This window comes from Anneissia japonica, unplaced genomic scaffold (assembly GCF_011630105.1).
Source record: "Anneissia japonica isolate Jap-2015-1 unplaced genomic scaffold, ASM1163010v1 scaffold142_len1259957_cov175, whole genome shotgun sequence".
Taxonomy (NCBI): Eukaryota; Metazoa; Echinodermata; class Crinoidea; order Comatulida; family Comatulidae; genus Anneissia; species Anneissia japonica.
The window spans coordinates 888,670-912,313 of record NW_022684560.1 but is presented as its reverse complement, the minus strand read 5'-3'; the positions used below and the strand labels follow the sequence as shown (position 1 = coordinate 912,313).

General features: G+C 33.0%; 2 protein-coding genes across 9 annotated transcripts in view; one reads left to right on the top strand and one right to left on the bottom strand.

Moving 5' to 3' along the window:
- The window catches only part of LOC117106731 (phosphatidylinositol 3,4,5-trisphosphate 5-phosphatase 2A-like), a 37,477-nt gene extending 19,477 nt beyond the window's left edge, over positions 1-18,000 (bottom strand). For 4 of the 8 annotated variants that reach the window (XM_033248156.1, XM_033248192.1, XM_033248199.1 and 1 more), the window contains exons 1-14: positions 17,543-17,720; positions 13,245-13,419; positions 12,852-12,918; positions 11,917-12,058; positions 10,138-10,357; positions 8,099-8,189; positions 7,306-7,389; positions 5,851-6,051; positions 3,446-3,581; positions 2,801-2,895; positions 1,878-1,980; positions 1,207-1,409; positions 583-700; positions 179-275 (exon numbers count right to left, since the gene is read on the bottom strand). In XM_033248156.1, the coding sequence (XP_033104047.1) occupies positions 179-275; positions 583-700; positions 1,207-1,409; positions 1,878-1,980; positions 2,801-2,895; positions 3,446-3,581; positions 5,851-6,051; positions 7,306-7,389; positions 8,099-8,189; positions 10,138-10,357; positions 11,917-12,058; positions 12,852-12,918; positions 13,245-13,399 (1,712 nt within the window). In that variant the 5' untranslated portion in view covers positions 13,400-13,419; positions 17,543-17,720. Of the gene's footprint in view, positions 1-178; positions 276-582; positions 701-1,206; positions 1,410-1,877; positions 1,981-2,800; positions 2,896-3,445; positions 3,582-5,850; positions 6,052-7,305; positions 7,390-8,098; positions 8,190-10,137; positions 10,358-11,916; positions 12,059-12,851; positions 12,919-13,244; positions 13,420-13,834; positions 14,015-17,542; positions 17,721-17,872 lie in introns of those variants that run through there. The other 4 variants (XM_033248162.1, XM_033248167.1, XM_033248182.1 and 1 more) reach the window with 4 other exon arrangements.
- Positions 18,001-18,111: 111 nt separating this feature from the next.
- The window catches only part of LOC117106771 (very long-chain specific acyl-CoA dehydrogenase, mitochondrial-like), a gene marked incomplete in the record, with an annotated part of 19,018 nt that continues 13,485 nt past the window's right edge, over positions 18,112-23,644 (top strand). Inside the window, 6 exon segments of the mRNA XM_033248212.1 lie at positions 18,112-18,354; positions 20,660-20,741; positions 20,912-20,984; positions 22,071-22,135; positions 22,466-22,600; positions 23,184-23,384. Coding sequence (XP_033104103.1) covers positions 18,284-18,354; positions 20,660-20,741; positions 20,912-20,984; positions 22,071-22,135; positions 22,466-22,600; positions 23,184-23,384 — 627 coding nt within the window.

Below are 23,644 nucleotides of genomic sequence, written 5' to 3'. Positions count from 1 at the left end.
CAGAATCATAATTTTTACACTTCATGCTCCCTGTACCAGGCTTCTTTTTAAAAAGACATCATACAGTAATTTGGTCATTAATTATTCCATTAATTTTTTATAAAGAGATGATGGCTCTATATAAAATAAGGTTTTTTAAAAGAAAAGAAAAAATATTGAATGGAATTACAGCAGTTACCGTAAACACTTTTCTGTGCCAGATGTCAAGTGGCAGTTGATGAAACAAAACGATGTTCCATTGAAATAGAATGATACTCCAACTGCTCCTTTGTTACCTTTATATATACACCAACATAATGTAAAAAATTATCAAATAAACTTTTAATATTGTCTTATTAAAAAATACAACAATGAATCCATGTAAAATTTAGACACAAAATAAAAACAACACCAGATAAATAGATTGCTTGATTAAAGATGATGAAAAAGGAAAAAGATTTTCATTATGTTATACTATCATGAATGACATAGTACTTATATATTTCATATAAAAAATAAACAAAATGTCTGAAACATACTATTTTCCTTAAAAGTTAATATCGTCCAAATTTATAAATTTTGGCGGTATCAGTGATAACGTACCAAGCGTGTTGGCAATGCCTGTTTTGACCGATGATTCTCTGACGTGTGTTATACAATTAGCGTGTTCAGGTTTAACCAGGACTGCCATTCGAATCCCCCATAATGAAATCAGAGTCAGCTGAAACCAAAAGGATATCCTCAATTTAAACTATAATAATAATAATGATAATAATAATAATAATAATAATAATAATAATAATAACAATAATAATAATAACAATAATAATAATAATAATAATAATAATGGTAGACTTATATAGCATTATTGTAAAAACCTCTATGCACTTCAAATTATTATTATCCCTGACATTGGATTAAACGCCTACAGAACACAAACTTAAGCTCCCTGGGGGGAGTATTCCATAACACTGCAGCAGCTACATCAACGCATTTTGGCATTTAACCCTACCAGATACCCACTTATACTTCTGGGTGGAGAGAATCAATGCAGATAAATTGCCTTGCCCGAGGGCACAAGTGAAATGCACAGCGAGAGATTGAAACACCGACCTTGAGTTTGGGAAACCAAACCGTTCTCGCTGCGCCAAACCTTTAATTCGTGAAGAGCGCATATACGGGAGACGCTTATTCAATTAATTACTGACTTAAAATGACATAGCATACCACGATGTATTCATCCTTCATAGAAGTATTTCTTGAGATTGTTGCCTTGAGTCTTTTCACCCAGTCCTTCTCACTCAGTGTGCTTTCTTGTGTCCCAATCACATAGAGATCGTGGGGCATCATGGACATCTCAACAGGACGCGTCTTGCCAATGCCTTGTGATGTTAGCCAGGTGTCTAACTTGGCTGTAGGTACAGCATCACCTAACCAACAAAAAATCATTAGGACATTAATAACAAAATTTTTGTTATTCTAAATCACAATCCAATCAAAGTAATAATGCAAATCTAGGGGGTGCGTAGGGGATGCATGACTGTGAAAAAAAATTCCGTTTGTGGTACACGCATGCATTCCTGGCCTTTTGCTCATTGGTCATTGTTAAGTTTGATTGACACCTCGGAAAGGTCCACTGTGACCTACCCATGTGCAATTTTACTCAAAAGAGGCTCTGCATAGTAGAGGATGGTGATGATGATGATGATGATGATGTATATGATGATTATAATGATGATGATGACATATGACGATGATGATGATGAATATGATGATTATAACGATGATGACATATGATGACGATGATGATGACATGATGATGATAATGATGATGATGATGATGATGATGTTGACAATGGGGATGATGATGATGAGCGCAAACATTAAAATTTGCTTACCCATATTGTACGTTCCAATAAACAACGAAATTTGGTCCACTTCCTCGCTATGTGAATGCATGTTTTTCATCGTTTGTATCAGCAAACAAAATTTCTCCCTCTCCTATCAAAAAAAGTTGAACATACATATTCTTCAATGTTCTCACATCATTGCATCTATAACATTAAATATAATCTACTTTGGGGTTTGTGTATTTAAATCTGATGATAGCATCAGGGGATGAAATGAATCTAAGCATCGGGGTAACCAACTGTTCCGAAAGATGCAATGTGTTCTTCAAAGTCGAGCACTAACTGTATGTACAACCATCAAACGTGAATGCCCGGCTTAAAATGAAGTCCTTCTCCAATCTGACTTGGTGCTACCAACTGGGCGAGAAAATGCTTCAAACCAGTTTTCTTACATTGCATTTAGCTTTTTCTTTCTTTTTTTTTTACTGTATAAAAGTCAGTATAATGCATTTAAGACCAGTTTTTGTATTGTACTACTACACATGTATTTAAGCACATCCACCTAATTTACATCAGGTAAAGAATCAAGCAGCTATGAAATAGGCTCTGGATACTACCACTTAGACAGGTATTATGGGCCCTTAAATGAAAAAAAAAACCTTCCAAACCAGACAACATTTCAAATGTCATGTGCTTGGGGAACACCACAAATGTTTTTTCTGGCCTGATAAACATTAGTGTTTAAGCTGTCATTATATCCAAATTGTCGAATCCTAATAAAAGTTGAATTTTGCTAAATATTTTCATTCAAAATTAGCCAAAAAGCTAATGAAATTTAAGCTATCAATCCTTATATTCTTCTGATTTGGCTATCAAATTTCTAATTAGCAAAAAACTTTCTTCCTAACTTGCTAAATATATATATATATTTTTTTGGCCATCTTAAGTTAAACCCTGAATCAATGACTCACCTTTGCTGTTTCAAAACTGTATTCTCGTTTTTTGTTGTTATTAAATCGCATAGCTAAGCGTGTAGGGTTTTCTCTTGATTTGATCAGCTGCACGACTAAAAATGTTAAAAAAATATTAATTTCCTAGGAGGTAAAAGGACTAATAACTAGTCATCACAGCAGAGAATTATATTACACCCCTTTCTTACTGAGCAACTCCACCTAAACAGTTGCTCTGGCTGTGTGGTTTCATGCAATGTAGGCCAGTTTCAAGTTCTATAAGGAAAAAGTCTTGAAGCACTCTATACATGCACTAGCTCATACAAAAACATTCTTCTTCTTGGGGGAACAAAGCAGTGCCACACGGTACAAAGAGGCAGTATGCTATAGAGAAAAATGACTGCTAATTTTAATTTAATTTATTTCATTTCAAATAAATACTTTTTTTTCATATTAATATTTCCACCAACAGCGAAGAATCGCCACTAACAGGTAAGGGAAAATGTGAAATAATATATAAATCTATACAAATATATAAAAAGTATTGAAATACAATAAAAAGCGCAACGCTAACAGATCTTCAAATGCTATTTTATATATTCATTATATCCAAATTATATACCCAAATCACTTATTTATTTATAGGAAAACAAACTAAACCCTTACTTTTGTTTTGCTGATAAGAAGTTGACTCCTTAGGTTCTTTTAGCCTTGTTACTATAAAGACACCTTGTTGTACATCAATAGTAAGCTTAACTCTAGGATTCATCAGTGCTTCCATTTTTAGTCCTTCTGCTTTGACCTGTAAAAATGTTAAGATTTTAAAAATATTTTTCCTAAAAAACTGATAGGGTAAATAAATTAAAACAGTGTAATGAAATTATACATAATACAAAAATAAATAAATTTAAAAATAAATTATAACATTTTTTAATTCTTATTTTTCTTAAATATAGAAAATATGTTATTCAATTTTAGTATAAGTTCAACATGGGAATCAAACAAATAATAAGAGATGTAATCTATAGTGATATACCTGGATAATCCATTGCCAGTTTTCTTTTTAGAACTTACCTGAAAATTAATGGAATCATCTGACACATTCATTGGTAGAAAGCTATCTGCTATTGACACAATTTTGCATAAGGGAAAGATAAAATAAAGCTGATTACATGCGCCTATTCGTTAAAAGCACCACCTGGTTCAGACGATTCGATTATACTTATAAATGTAAGATCCGAAAAGGAAACTGGCATATATTTATTCATCCTGATAAGTATTAATGAAATAAATCAGCAGTGATGTCAGTTGTTTAAGACTTATCTTTCTTGGTAAGCACAGAAATAGGACTTGCACATGGTGGTTAGCATGGAAACGTGATGTCGTAGAAGTCAAGTTCCTATTAATCATTTATAAGTCAGTGGTGACGTCAACACATTATTTGCACTGAATTTTCCTATTCTCAACTGATCACTATATCAATATATATACGCAAATAGAGCTTAAAGCTGGGGTGATTTTACTACAGTGAATGGCGTCGGAATATTTCATTGCTAAGCCAAGCTTTGAACGCACACAGTGTACCTAACAAATCTCGCTCTACGGCGCTAGCGAACATGAATGAAGCCTAGGCTGTCCTAGGCATGACCTAGAAAGCTATAATGGTTATGAGAAAACAAGGTGATTGACTTAAAAAATAAGGCAATGCTGAAATAATTCATATCAATTTTTAAAATACACTTTAATCTTTTAAACAAATGTCTATCAGGAGGTTAGGTCTACCTATGAACCCCTAATAAAATTCACTTATTCATCTTCTTCGTATCACGAAGAACTGTGCGAAGAGTGTCAGTGGAGGTATTATTGCGAAGGAGATCACTCGAAAAAGCTATGCGCAAGCAGCGCTATGCAAATGAACCAAGAACAAAGCTGCAGCAGCGCGTGAAGAACGTTTGCGTCTGATGTGTTCCCCGCCATCAAATGCTTAGCAGGCTTACAGGTAGTTTACCAAAAAAAATTGAACATGGTGAAATGGAGAGCACGTTCTTTTCTCAATGCGCACTACTCACAGTCAATCACTATGGCTGCGCAATCCTTTTCACAATGAAGCTAATACATTGATCTTTAAGAAATACCAAACATAATAATATTTTCTTTAAAAAAGAGTTTCAAATTTAATGAAACATTTACATCAGCTTTAAAAGTATAGTATATTTCAACTTGAATTTCCATAAATTGGATAAAACTCAATAATTCTAATTTTAACAGATATTAATTAAGGAATGATAGAGGATTATAATAAACTAAGTCATTTTAGGGTTAACGAGGGTTAACTGTTCGAATATTCAATCCAAAATCAGAGTAATTTTCAGTTTTAGCTTTCTTAGCTTTATAGTCCAACCAATCAATCTTTAGACAAAATTACAATGAACACAGAAGTAATTTTAACAGAAATATTTTACGGAATCTGTTCCTGAAATATACACATAACAACATACTGAAAGTCCAAAAAAATCCAATCAGGCGAACATCGTTCATTATAAAGATATTTAATTGGTTAAAATCAAACCCTTTATTGCACAACTGCTCTGCTGGAAACGTATAAACGCATGTCGTTGCCAAGTTGTTGCTAACGAAAAAATGTGAATTATAGGGTAATATGCCCGCGCGTAATCCTAAGGCGGGGGGGGGGGACACATTGGTTTGTAGCGTCAAAGGGATCTGTTGCCGAGTGATCTCCTTCTCAACAATACCCCCATGGTACTACTAAGAAATTATTCTAATATGCACAGCTGAAGCTCGGTTTCCATACATTCAACATTCAAAGCAATTATAGTCAAGCAATTTTGCACACCATAGGTATTAGAAGCCTTAATAGGAACCACTATTTCCTTCAAAATATTTTTCAGGAAATAATGGCTCCTTTGTCTTCTATTTCCTAGTATACTCAAAACCTGATAATAGTTGCTTATTAGGGGTGTGCCAACTACAGGAAAATGGCAATAGTCAATGTTCATGAAATGGACTATAGGGCACAGATTATGTTAACATATTCTCAACTTGATATTCACCTCAAACTCAGCATTAGGCATACGCAAGGGAGGGAGACTCGGTTTGATTTCTGGAAGAGTTGACCTGTCTGATAAATTGGTGATGTCTTGATGGCTAGTGCCATGACCAGCATCGTCTGGTGAAGGCATGTAAAGATGACCAACCTCACTGGTATTTCCCGTTTCGTGGTTTTTGACGAGGGACTGAAATGTCTTATGAGCCTAAAAGAAATCAAAATGTTATGTAATATATTATTAAAAATATATATATCCATAATTAAACTGGGGTACCTGTTCAGCAAAAAACTATTTTATCCCCCCTCCCCCAAAGGACCACATGTCCCAGTAGCGGATCCAGGAATTTGAAATAGAGAGGGTGTTTCAAAGATAGGGAATCTAGGGCTGAGGTAAGAAAATGTATGATTATGACCCTTCCAGATGGCCGGAAATGGCACTCTTAGACCTAAATCTTATTATAATTTTCCATTTCTTTCATATTTTTTGAAAAATTTAGGGGGACCCGGGCAGGCACCCTTGAATCCACCACTGTGTCCATAAACATATAAAGCTAAAAAATTAACGCTGTTTCTAGTCATGAGAAAAGAATTCCAAGTTGAACCAGACTCACAGAATTAAAAGGCAGGTATCTTTAGCAAAGCTGTATTATTAAAACTACTATTAATAGTACTATGCAAATATGGTAAAAATATTACAAAGAAACTTTTGACTATATAGTACAAGTGTATAAAACATAAGATAAGATAAAATAACATTCCATAAGATAAAATAACATTCCATAGATAAGATATAATATGTGAGTATTATAATTAGATAAGGGCTACTCACCATTGTCAACTATTTCTCTAGTGTACAAACAGCATGATAAATTCAAAGAGAAGGATTATGGGATACCATTGGGAAAAATGTTGTAACAATCTTTTTATGTACAATTTTTTAAAAAGGGTAACAAAGTACAAGGTTATAGCTATAAAAAAAAAAACTAAGGGTGAGGTGGGGGTAGACAACATTGGTAAACTCACAATAATAAGAGTGGATTTTAAGGATGGTTGATAAAAGTGGGTTGTGAGCCAGGAAATTAGCTTTAGACTGGATGGAAGTCTTCAAGGCTGAGTGGCCTCCCACCACTCTGCAAACCATATCGTTGTTAAGCCAAGCTATAAACACACACCGTGTACTTAACAAACCTCACTACTACGACGCTGGTTAACACGAATCATAAGCCTAGGTCGTCATAGACATGGCCTAAAAACCCATAATGGTTACGAGATAACAAGGTGATTGACTTAAAAAGAACTGACAAAATAAGTCTGCAAACAATATCACTGAAAGTACTATGTTATTGCTTCTGTAGCTCTGTTAATCTTTTCTTATATGATACAACAATTGAGAGTTTTCCACATTTTAATGCAGTAATAGTGATGGTTTTGTTATCAACTGGAATATAAACTTTCAAACCTTAGTTTCCATATCATGGAATGCCTTTGGGCACATCTCAATTCTGGACAGAAGATGCTCTACACTGTCCCCTGTTTTTTTGCACTGCAAGAAAGAAAACAAATTAAGCATATAATCCATATATCAGACCAAATTTTTTCTGTTCAGTCTATGGCAGAAAAATATAAAGACACATAGAAGCAAAAGGCTGAGGAGGACAATTTCAAGAATAAAACACTAAATATTATTACAAAGAGAAATAATTACAATACATAACTGAAACAGACACAACCTTTGTTGTCTTTATTATCATGTTTTTAGTTTCTGCATACCTGTAGCATGCTGTATTCAATCTGCACTGTCTACTTTTGCTTATGTTTCGTATTATGTAGGGGAAGATTGAGTAAATATAGTTCTGTTTATGAATGGCGAGGTAAATGTTCAGGAAGGTAAAAGAGGAAAGGGATAGTATTTAAGTAACATAGGATGTAGATCATAGTACTCTTTATGGCGACAGTTTGGCTTAAAGTCAGGCTCTGAAGGAAAACCATTTTTGAAATGTTGTACAACACAAAAAGGGTGTTTGATGAAAAAACATGAGAATGATAATTAAAATATATAACAATGTGTTTTCCACCCCTTAACTTGTGAGGTAATCACCCCAAAAACTGGGCCATTTTTGTGTTCACATAACCTTATTTATATTATAGCAGTGTTACATTTTAGAGGCTTTTAATTGAAAGACCTTTATACTTTAGAGTCTTATTTCTAAGGGCCTTATATTTTATTTATTAAATGTTACATTTGTCCTTACTGAATGTATCCCAAAATGCCTGTCCAAAACTTTGTGGCGGTTGAAAATTTTCTTGATCAACTCTATCTTGAATAGGAATATATCCAGCTGCCTGTATAAAAAAAGTATAAATTATTGAAAATGTGTGTATAACATCATAAATGTAACAAACATACATTCATTCATTGATCCATTCCTTATTCCATCCATCAACCCATTAAGTATGTCATAATCGTAATAAATATAAAAAATACCCATAGCAAAATGCTCTTAAAATTATACATACAAAAACCAAAGGACTCTAAAATATATCCCTGTCCTCGCTAGCAAACTTTAAGTAACAAGTGTGACTTTTAAGCATGATGTTCATGGGCAAATAATACGGTTATAGTATTTGCTTATCCAAGCTTAAATACGGTACAGGAGCAAGTTATTATATTGGGTTTTTTGGAAGAGCTAATGAGATAGCAATTTTTAAATAATTAGAATGTTTATTGAACACATCCTTAACCGACAGCACCTTGCTGAAATCATGTTTGTTTTGTAGGTGTAGGAGAACCCTGGGGTCCAACTTAAATAAAGGTTGATAAATGTTTGTTGGAAATCACCTCTAGTTTATGTGTATAAAATTTCATGCACGTCCGTTCAAAACAGGCGACGCTGGATGCTTTTAAAGTTCTGGTAACAAGAACAAGAACAACAACAGCAGTGAAGCTCGGGGGTCAGTGTGATGCGCGGACCCAAAGACATGACAATGTGGACAAAGCTAAACTTAAGAGCCAATACTAACAGCAGTGAATGGCCAATTAATATTCCATGCAATACTACAGCATCCTATTTACTTAATAGACAAAACATAGATAAAACATTTATGTACATGTGGAGGCAGCATTAAACTCCTAAACACCAAACCTCAATGTTGAGAGCATGGCATGGCCTGGGTGGGAGGGGGGAGGGGGAAGATGGGGGTGGCAAATTAATTCCATTAAGAAGGCTAAAAATACTAAAGACCTTTGAGTTTTCATCAGAAAAGGGAGTACTACATTCTTAAATTTCGCACCCCCAACCTTACAGGAACCAGCCTATGCCTCTGGAAAGTCTCTACAAGTCTTGTGCCTCTCAATCCTACAGATATTATCCAACATGGAGTCTACAGTACATAAATCGTTACATTCCATAGCTGTTTCCGAAACAAGTGAGGTTCCCTGATTCAACCAACCACATCAGCATCATTTATATATTACAAGATATTAGTATAAACATGGAGGTATACCTCCATGGTATGAAGTAAAATACAACAGAAACCCTCCGAGGGTAACTGGAAGTGTGGAATACTATCAAGGGATTTCCAAGGAAAAAAAAGAACAATGCTAAGTACTAAATTATACAAGAAACAAACAAGGGTATATTTTATATTATGCAAATTATATAGTGAATATAAAAAAAAATTGATAAAAATGTATATGGCAAGTTTGTTTATAACATAATTCATATACAGTATTTATTATAGGCATAAATTTAATTAAATATTTACAATTCATTCAATTTTTAATAATTACAAAAATATAAAATTCATATGCAATTCATAAAAAAAACAAAATTAATCTAACTATATCAAGAGCTGTCGGCGATTAACATGTAGCGATTTTGAGGAAATTAAGATTTTACTCAAAAAAGTATTTTGTAAAATTAGTAGAAGCGTGTGGCATTTTAAGGTGTTTAAATTCTGATCATGAGATCAGGAGATCGAGACCGATGCTCATCGCATTTTTTTGTGTCCTTGGGCAAGGCACTTTACTTGCATTTGCCGCTCTCAACCCAGGAGTATTAAAATAAATACCTAGGATGGTATGGCATTGAACGTACGAGTTGTGTGTGTAAAGCAGCATGACTATACTCCCCAGAAAGCAGAGGAAGTAGCACAAAATGTGCCAGTTTATCAACTCCGTAAAAAGCGAATAGGGAAATGATGATGCCAGCACCTTGTATTTTCTCTACATCGTGACACATAAACATAACATAAACTCTGATTCTAAAAGAAGCATTTTTTTATTACTTACTTAACAAAATCTTTGCTTGTTGCATGTAACAGCTGAGTGAGTTGTGGCAATGAAGAGCTACCTGATTTTACAGCTTCAGCATCTTGGACACTACCCTTGACTGCATAGTTCCTCAGGGCCTCCAAGAAGTCTCTCTCCAGCCCAACTTGGTTCATGTTTTCTATCTGGCTTTCCAGGAACTGGCTGACATGGTCCAAATGCTCATCATCATCATCGTCATCTACGACAGCAAAAATTTACATTTGCTTTATGTGAAGCCGGGCAACCACTGGGTTGCATGACGGATCCAACTCCAGCAAGAGGAGGTGGGGCCGTCTGCTGATCGACGGCACAGTGAGAGCCTAGCTTAAGAATTTCTGCCTCATTCAATAGAGTATTAATTTTCTTATGTTCAATCAATTCTGTAAGTGGCAGGCTACCCACTGCTGAGTGAGATTGAAATAAAATAAACTAAACAAAAACAATAACAAATGATAAATAAATTAAATATAATAAAAGAAAACAATCTGATTAAAAATCAATTTGTTATTTTTTTCATAAATTTACATAAACCGAAAACAGTGGCAGATTCGGGAATTTGAAATAGAGGGAGCTGAAGGAGGGACTTCAACAGATAGACTACCTCAGCCTCACCATTGCTGGGGCTAACACACAAAACCTTATAATTATGGCAACTCTAGATGACCAAAAATAGCACTCTCAGGCATAATTCTCTGTAATTTACTTTCCCTAATTTTTTTTTTATTTCAAAAAATAATACCAATGTTCTAATCATAAATTTGTTTAAATAGTATTCCGTTTCGCATTACCAACCAATAAATCATGTCCGATATCACATACCAGTATTTTCCCAACCAAAAGCCCCAGGGTATATTTTGAATGAATAGTTCAAATATAGGCTCTTGCTGGGAGCCTATTTTTTTAAATATTCCCACGAGGAATTTTGTTTTGTATTGTAAATTCAATGACATCTTAAAGAAATGATTTGGAAGAATGCCAACTATGGATTAAAGTTACTGTTAACATGAACAGAAAATTGGGTCATGTCACAAAGGTATTGAACAATAGGTTCAGAATTCAAGTTCTGGTTGCGTAAATAGGAGACATAGGTTGGGCCATGGTTAGGCCTATTGAGACTTACATGCAGCCCCAGTATAGTACCACCTCTGGTTCAGGATTGGGCAGTACACTGAGACATACACACGCAACCCTGCTCATTCAGAATAATGATAGACAATAAATAACATTTCTAAAGCATCTGTTAAAGCTAAAATGTATCCTGATGGGGACCACAGTCCCTATTGTTATCTTTAATATTTGGAATGTTATTTGTAAATGTTTTTTTATATATTTCAATTTTTTTAAAGTTTTTCATCATCAGTTATTCAAAACGAGGTTTTTAGTGAAATTTTGCCGGGAATGGGCCTTTAAATACAGCCTTATTCCAGAAACACTGAGTAAGGCAAGACTTTCTTTAAACCTTGCTTAGCGAACCTGCTGCCCGTCAATAATGATGATTTGGAATAAAATTAAATTTGTATTTTGGCTAATTAACACATCCACCACCACGAAAAAATGGAAATTAAAAAAAAAAAAAAAAAAAAATCTTTTCTTTGTTTTTATTACTCCTGCCTGGATGTTTTTGGCAAAACTTGCTAAATAAGAAAACAAAATTTTTTTTTTCTTTTTTTTCCGCCCTCCTCTGACAATCTTTAAAAAAATTAGTTCGCGAAAAACAAGGTATAAAAAAAGTCTTGCTAATTAGATAGATAAACTTGCCTGTCTCAGCATCCTCTTCTATTTGTTTCTTAGCCTCTACTGGGTGTTTCAAAGTGCAGACGAGCCCATTGGTTGCGATTTTGTAGCTGTTTATCAACTCAACAAGGTTTGAAAACCTGTGCTGCTTTATTCCTTCAGAAGACTGTAATATTAAAATTAAAAACAATGCAATAACAAAGAAAATAAATATGAACAAATTGTATAACCAATTAAAATCAATATAAATATTAAATTAAAATTTGTAAAGCTCCAACAGAGAAGATACAGGAATTACTAAAGATACTAAAGAACTGTATACATGAATAAACACACACAAGAGGCAGCAAGATTGGCAGACCAGAGGTGTTGGGCTAGTGTGCAGTTGGCTATATTTATGTAGTGGTTGACTGGAACAAAAAAAAAATGTTTGCTTTTTCTTAATTTGTCTCCAGACAATTACTGTTCAGCTATAAATAGAGTACAGATCACTTCTTGCTAGTTTCATACAGTAATTTTCATGGCTGGAGGCGATTTTTTTTTCAGGGTTAATTGTAGATTTATATGGCACACGTATCTATCATCCATAGGGAGATAATCACGGCGGCACTGCCTCCAAATTACAATGCAAGTAATCCCAACGAAAAAAGAAAGAAACGGACAAAAATTTAATGAAGAAGAAAAACATGAAGGCTGGTTTAGGCCTGTGGGATGTGGAAATTCAGAATGTGGAACTAAATTACTATCCTAATGAAAACTTCAAGGTCACATTTACTATTACAACCCACTAATAATATGCTGCCGCCCCAGCCCCCAACCTGCCACCACCAACAGCCTACACCAACACCTATTTAAAACTGGTTCAGTATTCTTCCAGATACACCAAAGGTTATAACAAGAGCAGATCCGGAATTTAAATGTGGAGAATAGGTGAATTAACAGTACAGTACAGCACTTACCTTCATTAAGAAGCCTGGTCCTTCAGGGGCAGGAATAATTCTATACTGTGAAATACGATGATCATGGCTAAAATACAAGGAAAAGAAATTAAATGTTAAAGGTTTAGGTTAATACATGTATACTATTACAAGCATTATTTTTTAAATATTATCACTGTGTGTATCATAGAACTAATAGCGGTTATATCATGACTCCATGGTTATGTATAGTTTGTGTAATACTAAATAGACAGTCTGTATTAGAGACTATAATTAGGCAGTGGCTAGGAATACGGTATCGTACTATACTGTACGCTATCTCGGTAATGGTGAGTTGTCCCCTATCTTTACCAAGATAGCATATGGTATGGTACTTCTAGGCACATTGTAATTAACAATTGAAAGGTGACTTACAGGACAGACAATGCAAAAGCACCTTTGATATTTTCACTATCGCGAACGAGAAAGCTTCCATCGCGTGAATCCTCAATCAATAAAGCTTCAGCAACCATTCTATTTATAGCACCATGGTACCACTTGCAACCTTGCACGCCTTTATTGTGAGCCATTACTTCTTTTCAAATTGTGTCTGGAAAAGAGGGAAACATACAGCGGTAATATATGTGGTATAGAAAAGCCAAACTAGTCACACCTCGCAAATCATGTTTCGGAGATAATGGTCAATGCATGTTGAATGTCAAAACTTTTAAAATCTATTTTATCACACTAAACTAACTTGCTATGTTGTAATTTTCCCATTTTTAAAATTAAAACAAAATTTTTTAACTATCAGGTGATGGTCTCTGCCTGAGAAGTGGCTAAAATTGTAAACTTTGAAGACCGATTTCTCAAATGCTGTTCTTTAAATTCAGTGTAACTTCATGTAACAAAACGTCAGATTTAAATGATTCTTCTACCATTTTATAACTTTCATTTCACTGCTTATGGTACTGTAACTCTGTATTCAAATAATTGAAAATAAATGTTTGTGAGGAGTACTGTACCTTACTGGTTTGGCTTGTCTTTGCCACATATTGTTTCATCATCTTTATAGTGCTCTTCATAATTAGACCAAACACAGTGATAATAGAAAATAATCAGGGTCAGTTTAATAGTCAGTATCGATCTGTACAATATCTTTTATACTATGTTTTGCATTTCCTTCCTTTCCTGCATTAGCAGAGAAAGCACCTGTTTTGTTTTTCCCTTCTATCAATACCGTTTTCCTATGTTTTTGCAGATTGTTTCTGTCCAATAGTATCTTTCTATTGTATTTTTATAGTTGTTTTTCTGTATTATTTTGTTCCTCTTTTCTGTCCTTTGTTTCATATGTGTTGTATTCTGTTTATGTATTGAGACAATTTTATTGTATTATAAGGATGTTAATTTATATTTTCTTCTCTATGATTTTAATGAGAAGATGAGTCTGATATTTTCATTAATTTTTATTATAATTATTATTATCATTATTATTATTAGGTTATATTATTCATTTTTTTATTTTTTTTATTTATTATTATTATTATTATTATTATTATTATTATTATTATTATTATTATTATTATTATTATTATTATTATTATTATTATTGCTATATTATGTCTATGTCCACATGGTAACTACAAGACTAAAATCCATGACATCAACATCAATATAGTTGTTTAATTTTAAAAACTGTTGTATTATTTTAAGACCTATTGATTGATTTATTTGATACATTCAAATTCAAGAAAACACATCAAAATATCGCAGCCCAAGGGCTAAATTGCACGATATTTACAATAAAGACAATTAACTATAAATGCAAACATTAATTCATTACTTCTAAATCTTCATTAATTCTAAAAATTGTAATTAAACATTTAGAAAAACATTAAAAAGTGAAAATGAATAAAAAAAAACATCTAAAAAATTGTAATCAAACATTTAGGAAAACATCAAACATTAAACAGTGAAAATGAATCAAAACACAGACAGCATTAAAAAGCTTTTAAAAATTGAAAAAGAAACATTAAAAATATACATAAAAATAAAAAATTAAATTGAAAACAGCAAATCATTGAGGAAGACGGTGGGTAGGGAACTATTACCTCCTTTTAACAATTTCAATGGAAAACGGAGGGAAAATTTATTATTACAGGTATTATTATTTATTATTATTATTATTTATTATTAGGCAAGACTTTTTTTTATTCCTTGTTTAGGACACATAGAAAAAATTATTAGATTATTACTAGTTTTTATTTTTTAAGTGATGCGGGCGGGCGGATTTTTAATTTTTTTAGTTGTTTTTTTGTTTTGTTTTGTTTGTTTTTTCTTTTTATTACTGTTTCTCTTTTTGGAACGAACAGATATTGCTTTCTTTTTAATTGCAGAGTATGCACGGTGGCCTTACCAATACTTGTGGATCATGATGCTATTAATACAAAATAATATAATATAAAGAAAAACACAGCACAAAAAATTGTTTTTCTTATTCCCGCATCAATATTTCGCAAATTTTTGATGCAGGTGGAGGTGCTAATAATTTTTTCTACTGTATGTGTCCTTAGCAAACCTTGTTTAGTGAATCCATTTGTTTATCTATTCCACTGTTAATTTTTCATTGCGTAGTTACTTATTTCATGAATTATTATTAAGAACTCTTGGCTATAGTAATTTTCACATTAATTGAAAACTTTCCCCCAATAAAAAAAATATGATTAGTTTATCATCCCCGCCCACATATCTTTTTATAGTATTAGGGAAAAAAGCATTGATTTTTTTTTCCTTTTCCTTTATAGTAAATAGTAGATATTGCTTGTATTATGTAATCATGCATTTTACTTTGAATATCAATGCGCAAACAACCCAAGGGTAACACTTGGCTTTAGCAAAATAAAAACCCTCCCTCCCTCATCACTTTTCCTATCTAATAGAGAGAATGATAACTACTTATTTTTCTTCATATATTCAACCTTACCATTGTTTTTTAAATAGATGTTTTTAGCTTTAAAACACCATTAATATAGTTTTTTATACTTGAAAATTGATGTACTATTTACCGATTTTAGATACCAGTACCTTTAATCCACATAATAAGCAATTAGTAGAGCTCCGCATAGTACACTATAGGAAAATGATTGTACGAAGGTTAGATTTAATGCTTGAAAAAATTTGTTCCTTGAGTCTTTAAAATAGGTCTAGAATATTTCTATTAAACGTTCAGTTTGTTGTGTTTATGAGGGTCCATTGATTCAATGAATTCCTTAATTGTTTATACTTAATATTGAATTCGAAGTAACTTCCTTCGGGTTCTAACCAAGCTTGTTTTACGAAAGTAATTTTCAACAATTCAATTTTTATCGCGGTGCGCGATGTATTCGCGGTGGTGACGAAAAAATTAGGAATTTTTTTTTTTTGCACACGGACCTTAAAAAAATCAAGCCGAGCGTCCAATAATAAAAAAATTATTGGACGCTGGGGAATAGGCAAATAACATTGGGAGTTACAGTGATGACTTATAATAATATACATTATATACAATCCATTTGGCACTGTTAATTTCTGGTTGCACATTTCCTTATCAGCACTCCTGTTGTGTAAACAAACAATTTCCTACCACTGACCAGGCTGCATGAAATGTTAGGCCAGACTTTGTTTATACCTTGTTTAGCAAACCCACCAACTGCAAATATTGATGATTTCGAAAAAAAATAAAATGTTATTTTTGGCCAATTAGCATACCCGCCGGTAATTTCAATTTTTTTTGGCCAATTAGCATACCCGCTGGTGGTAATTTCAGAAAAAAAATAATTTTTTTGGTTTATTTTTATTACGCCCTCAGCTGCCTTGAAATCTCCAAAGTAAGATATGGATTTCTTCCTAATTATATAAATTTGAAGCATTTAACCATCCTGTTTTACATTCACCAATAAAATTCTATTTTTTAATACGTTCTCCTCCGTCTGGATGATTTTGGCTAAACTATTTGCTAAATAAGAAAACAAAATTATATTTTTAATTTTAGTCTGCCCTTGATCCGACGATCTTTAAAAAAATAAGTATGCGTAACAAGGAATTAAAAAAAGTCTCGCCTTAGCTTAGGAACTGAGCTCATCCATTGAGTATTTCCTCCATGGCTCAACTCAGTTGTGTATCTCAGTTTCTCATGCCTAGATTTCAAAAGGATGTGTCGATCTCTGACGACAACACAAGTGTTTTTTTTATTTTAAGTTTATTTTATTGATAAAATAAAATGAAATGATAAATGTTATTTATAATAAGATGGCAAAATATAAAGGACTAATATATAAACGAAATGATGAAATGAAACTTGTCTGTAACAAGTGTTTATTTTTAAGTTCATATCTTTATCATCATCATCATCTTAATTAAAATAAAATGATTTAATTGTACAACTGCTGTCTTGATTGACTTAGACCATCCCATCCAAACAGGAGGCATATGACGATATGTGAAGTTTATCACATAAACCTAGATACTGAAAATCTATTTCTTATCTACCAAACTTTATTTCCAGTTATGCATTGTTATGGCAAGCCAATATTATTATCGCATAACTAGGCCTAGGCTAGCCTTGATGTTACGACTTCTCCAGAACAGGGAAGAGCAAGCTAAATTATTATAATTTCCGACACTGGGACACTCTTTTCATTGGCTAGGCTAGCCTAGTTCGAAAACATATGAAGAGAAAAAAATTACTAACTTACACTCTGCAAATAAAGACTATTAAATGAATAGCTTACATCTGTTGGTAACTTTTGTGATTAAATCAATTAGTATTTAGGCCTCCACGCCAGCACCAAACGAAGTTTGTCAACCCTATTTTAACTTTCCGCCATACTTCCGTGTTTGGTGTAGGAAATTATTATATGAAACGTGTATAATCTTACTCTCATAGTATATACACCAATCAGCGTCGGTGAATACAAACTAGAACAGATTCATTGGATAGTGCTATGTAGACTAACATCTCACAGATTGTTAAAGTCCTTGCTTGTGCCATGTATAGTATTTTTACCAAAGAATATGATTTTTACCAATTTACGAAGGTCTAGGCTGGCTTTTGTAGCTAGTCGTCTTCAGGCATACTCTACTGATACAGTGGTGGGAGGAGGGAGGTCTGGCCTACACCAGAACTTAGTGTTTATTGTGAATAGGCCTAGGCCTAGCATAAAACCAGGCCAGATTTTACGTCACAATGATTACATCATCACAATCAAGTTAATCTGCCCTGGCCTTCCACACACAAGAGACCGGGTGGCTCGCGCACACACACATAAGCCCACTCACCACACTGATTGCGCATTGTTTTGTCACGACGATTCTGTCACTCACCAGAGCGATTACACACACTGGCTGATTACTTGGCTTACAGATTCTGCTCACTCAGTGAATGTGTTTTTAAGTTCTATTTAGGCCTACATTACTTAAAATTATAATTTAACAAAATGATGCGGTGTAGTAGAATATTTGCTTTCGTAAGCCAGAGGAATTTGGCACTTAGTAAGGTTACTCAGAGGTAAGGAAGAGTTTTTGTTTAACTGGCCAAACTGGTATTAATTTCTACCTAGGAGGCCTAGGCTAGGTAGGGCTCGACCTTTTACTGGGGCCTAGGCCAGCAGGTCTGAAATTGCAAGCATTCATAGTCAACAACTAGGCCTAGGCTTGGCCTATTGACAATCTGTACAAGAGCAGGCCTAAATGATGCCGTATTTGGAATTGGATGTGCAAGTTTTTATTTAGGAAGACAATTATATTTTTTAGTTTCCATTCTTTTTTTTCAAATTTAATTTTTAAATATTGTGACATACTGACACATACTGTAGTAGGCCTAGCTAGCTGTGTTCTGGGGCCTATTTGATTTATTGATGGTTATTTATTTATTTTATTTACTCCCTATCATATGGGGCTAGTAGTACATTAGGCTGTACTAGTCCTCCAAGTAGAACACTAGCCCTATATAGTAATAATTTGTATGTACACACTATGTAGGGGGCCTAGTACAGTACTTGAATTTTATAATTAATTATATATTCCATATTTTATAAATAATTATTTCGTAATGAAATGTAAAATTACAATACCTTTTTTTTTCTAGTATGATTGTCTTCCTTGTATTTTGCTTCTGTCGGCTATTTTTTAATCTTTCATGTTAGCAGTATTGATTTTTTGTACAGTATTTTGTTGATTCATAAATGAAATGAAATTTAGAAATATGAAATGGTAATAATGTATATATTGCATTGTTGTTATTGACTGTTTTAATTTTAAAGTTATAGTTTAATGCTTTATCTTTTTTCAATTGAATTAAAACATTGTTGAAATTAAATAAATCCATTGTCAATTATAAATAGTTAGATGGTAATTATTCTCCATGATTTAAGCGAACTACAGTACACAGGCTATTGATCATTTAGATTGAGTTTGAAATGACTTATTGTTAAGAATAATTTGCATGAAGGATTCAAACCATCAGATCCTGTATTCTACTCATTACAACTGAGCTAATATTAATTTTAAAGAGCCAAAGTTTCATTTATTTTTTTTATGTATCATCTTTACCAAAATTATTCTTAGGAGGAGCATTACTTTTGTAAACTTAATCATATGTGATCAACTTAAATATAAGGCATATTAAATTGCAAGTAAAGATAATGGAATGCATTATTATTTTCATTCCATTATTTGTGATGGTATGTTACGGTTGGCCTGGTGTACCAGTACAATTTATACTTGTCAGAATGTACCAGTTTAATTCATTGTGAATATATAGGTTAGGCTTCTGTATGCTGGTGTTAAAAAATTACTTAATTTTTTTGTTTCAAGATGGTCACTGTTGAACTAAAGAAAATTATAGTATAATGAATTTGACATACCAATTGATTGTAAATTTGGCCTACAGTATATGCTGGTTATATGAAACTACTTAATATTTTGTTTCAAGCATGCCTGTCTGGTGAGCAAAATAAAAAAAAATAGAAAGAAGAAAATAAAAATCAATATTTAGATACTTCAGGCTAATTGATTTCATTAAAAAAGTAAGAACAAGCAAATATTGTTATTGTACTATAATCTCCCTAAATTTTCTGGAAATTGGAATTTCGAAAGTCTGTAAAAATAATCTATAGTTTGGATCTACCCAAATCATACTTTGATTTGATAATTAGACCCTTCGGCAGGTAGAAAATTGTAGGAATGACTTGAAACTTGTAAAAATGCTCATACTATAACATTTAACATTTGTCATTTTCAAAACCATTGCAAAACTGAAAATAAAGGCTTCAAATTTTTAAAAACAAAAACATTATTGTAGACCTGTTTTGATTGTTGTTAAACAAAACACAATGGACGTTAACTTACTGCGAGCTTTTGTCAATGTCATCAACATGACATTGTCTGGCTATGTGAGCTAGTGTCACTTGCTTTGGCATTAGTAAGTTAACATCCATATTGTGTTTGGTTTATTAACGATCAAAACAGTTCTACAACACACAGAGATGTGTATAAGAGACAGTATATATATATATATATAATATGATAACGATATATAAATAATTATAATAATATTAATAATAATATTATTAATTATTAAATTCATTTAGTAAATAATATTTTGCAGTTGTTATTCTTTGATGACTGACAAACTCTTTATTCCAAATCCCTTTAAACCTGTATCAGTCTTGAAACTGGTCATCTTCCTGTATACTATACTGACCTTCCTTAGTTCATAATTAGTTGCCATTCTGCGTCTTATGCCATGCGTTTATGTTATTTTTGAACATTATTTGATATTAAATTCTTTTTCGTGTTTTTTTTTTCTTGAGGTCTTTGTTGGTGAGTTCACAACATCAGCGTGGCAAGTCAACTGTTGCGGAGACAGCGGCTCATGATGTCCAACCTCAAAAGGTAATAAAAATTTTAAAAATTAAGTCGAACTTGTGTCAGTGTATGGTGATCCAAGTCATGGGCGTAGGCTGCAGGGGTGTGGGGGTGTCAACATTTCTCCATTTAAAAACAAATAGAAAATTTTTGAAGTTCTCTTGCTAAAAATATTTTACTATTTCACTATGTTGTAGGAATCAAGATCATTTGCTATGGGTCTGTTTTGTGGCCAAATCAATCCTGAACAAGTTTTTCCTTTTCCAAATGGTGAGTACATGTTTTTTTCTGCACATATTGTCTTTGGGGAGGGGAAAGTCAGGGTTGAGGTCAGTCAGTAGGTTAAAGAGTGCATAGTAGTACTTTAACATTTTTAAGTCTATTCAAATTGACATAAACTAGAGTTTACTACCATCTACCACCAATAATTTCATTCTTACCATTTTCAATACATATTTATCGTATTCTGTTTTTTACATGTATTAATTTTTTACAGTACTGAGTAGTCATTGTTTAACATACACGGTATGGAATGAACAACAGCTAAAATGAATTTTACTTTATTGTACTACAAAAAGGTGTTTGCATTCTTCTTGGTCACTTTTATCATTTAGTCACATTCAGTGCTACCTAAAGCTCTGTCCGCACTAACAAATTTTATGTGACAAGTACCTGTGACATTCTAAATATGTGACCGCTCTGGCAAAACCCTCCATTTGTCGCAATTTCTAATTTCCCACAAGCACCCAAAACGTTTTGAGAGCCAGAATTTTGAAAATTTCATGTTTTTGCTTTTTATAAAAGAAGAACATTTCTACAAATATCAATCACTAAATCTAAATGAAAAGTATATTAAAATTATTTTTTAAATACAAATCTTAATAATAAACTATTGATTTTGGAAGCTATTTTCTCAAAACCTACATGCCTGATATCCAATGAAATAAATATTCATAACTTTGGTAATAGAATTTGAAAACACCAAAATCTCAATCAAGTATTTTTTTTTCTACAAACGGAGGGAATTTGCCAGAGCCGGTAACATGTGGTATGATATCGTATGGCATCATCATGCCCCTATAGGCAGAATAATGTCATGTCAGAATTATTTTGACTCATGGCTTTGCAATGTAAAACAGAAGATCAAATATGAGCATGCTTGAAACAGTAACAAACAAACGAAACTTGGTAGAATTGTTCCATTGATAAAAGATTTTTTTTTATGCTACAGTATTTCTGTGGCTGATCAGGAGAATACTACGGTATATTGAGTTTTTGAAAGCAATAATAGTTATTTTAATGCCTCCAATACTAAATTGAATAAATGTTATGTATTATGAATATTATTTTTTTTAGCACTAACAACAGAACAAAGAGAAGCAATTGAAATGTATATTGATCCAGTAACAAAGTTTTTTGAGGTTTGTTTTCATTTAATTTTATATGATGATACAGGCCTAGATATACCATTAAAATCTTGAATACATAATGTGTACTTATTAATATAGGCATGAGATTTGTATGTGATTTATCTGCTCTAGTTTATATAATAACTGTACTTCGAACCAGGATGTAGAGATTTGTGTACTTTTGTATGTTGAGTTTTTTAATTTCCTTTTGTATTCATGTTTTTATTTTTTTTATTTGTGCCTCATAATGAAAGAAATTTTGAACCAGTTTTAACTTAACTTTGTTTGTTGTAATTTTGATTCGTTGTAATTATTTGAAAGCTCATAAATTGTGTTTTCTAGGAAGTAAATGATGCTAATAAGAATGATAATATGGCAGCCATTGAAGAGAACACAATGAAAGGCTTGAAAGAAATGGGAGCTTTTGGACTTCAGGTTTCTACAGAACACCATGGTTTAGGACTGACAAATACACAGGTAAAACCATGTTAAATGTAATCTGTAATAACATTTCTAAGCAAATCACAGTGTATCCAAATGTTTTTTTGTTTATTTTCACTATTTACCTCCACCAAGTAGGTTATGTATTCACTGTGTATCTGTCTGTTTGGTTTTAAGCAAAATTACGCAAAAACTAATAAATGTGTCATCATAAAATTTAGTAGAATCATACATAATAATCAAAGAAAGACACCTTTCAGTTTTCGTAAGAAAAGGTCAAAGGACAAGGAAAAGGTTGCAGAATTTTAATTTTGTACCCTTGAGCATAAAAGAAAATAATGGAATTGCCCCTCGCATTCAGGCAGCACTCAAGAAAACAATGTGCCTGAATACGGTATGGGATTCCATTAATTTCTTGAGGGTAGGTTGCAGCACTCAAGAAAATAATGTGCCTAAATATGACAAGCAATTCCATTATTTTATTGAGGGTATGCTGCAGTTTCGTCCATCATACACGGCCCGCGTATTGTTGGTGTAATCACGCACAGGGCGGAGGTATGGACTGTATGGAGGGACTTCTCTAGTATAAATTGTATGTTGATTATTGTATTTTCAATAGTATGCTCGAATAGTGGAAATAGTAGGAGAATATGACCTGGGAATCGGTATAACGTTAGGAGCCCACCAGTCGATTGGATTTAAGGGAATCTTGTTGTTTGGTAACCCAGAGCAGAAGGCTAAGTACCTGCCCAAGTTGGCTGTTGGAGATGAGATCGCCGCATTTTGCCTTACTGAACCCTCCAGTGGATCCGATGCTAGTGTAAGTCTAAACTTAGCTACAGTAAATAAACCAATACCGTATTTGTATGTTTTCTTTTTGAAATTGCATTTGAATGAATTTTGAGAATCATCCAACCATAGAGAAAATAGAACAGAAGGAGTAACATCGACTTTATCGCTTATCTTTAATCCAATTAAACAGTCAGCTAGTGCCTATTAAATTGCACTACGGCCACCCGCGGAGCTTATCACAGCACTATCTCTTTGTACACACAGCTCCTCGCCGCTTAAGTGTAAACC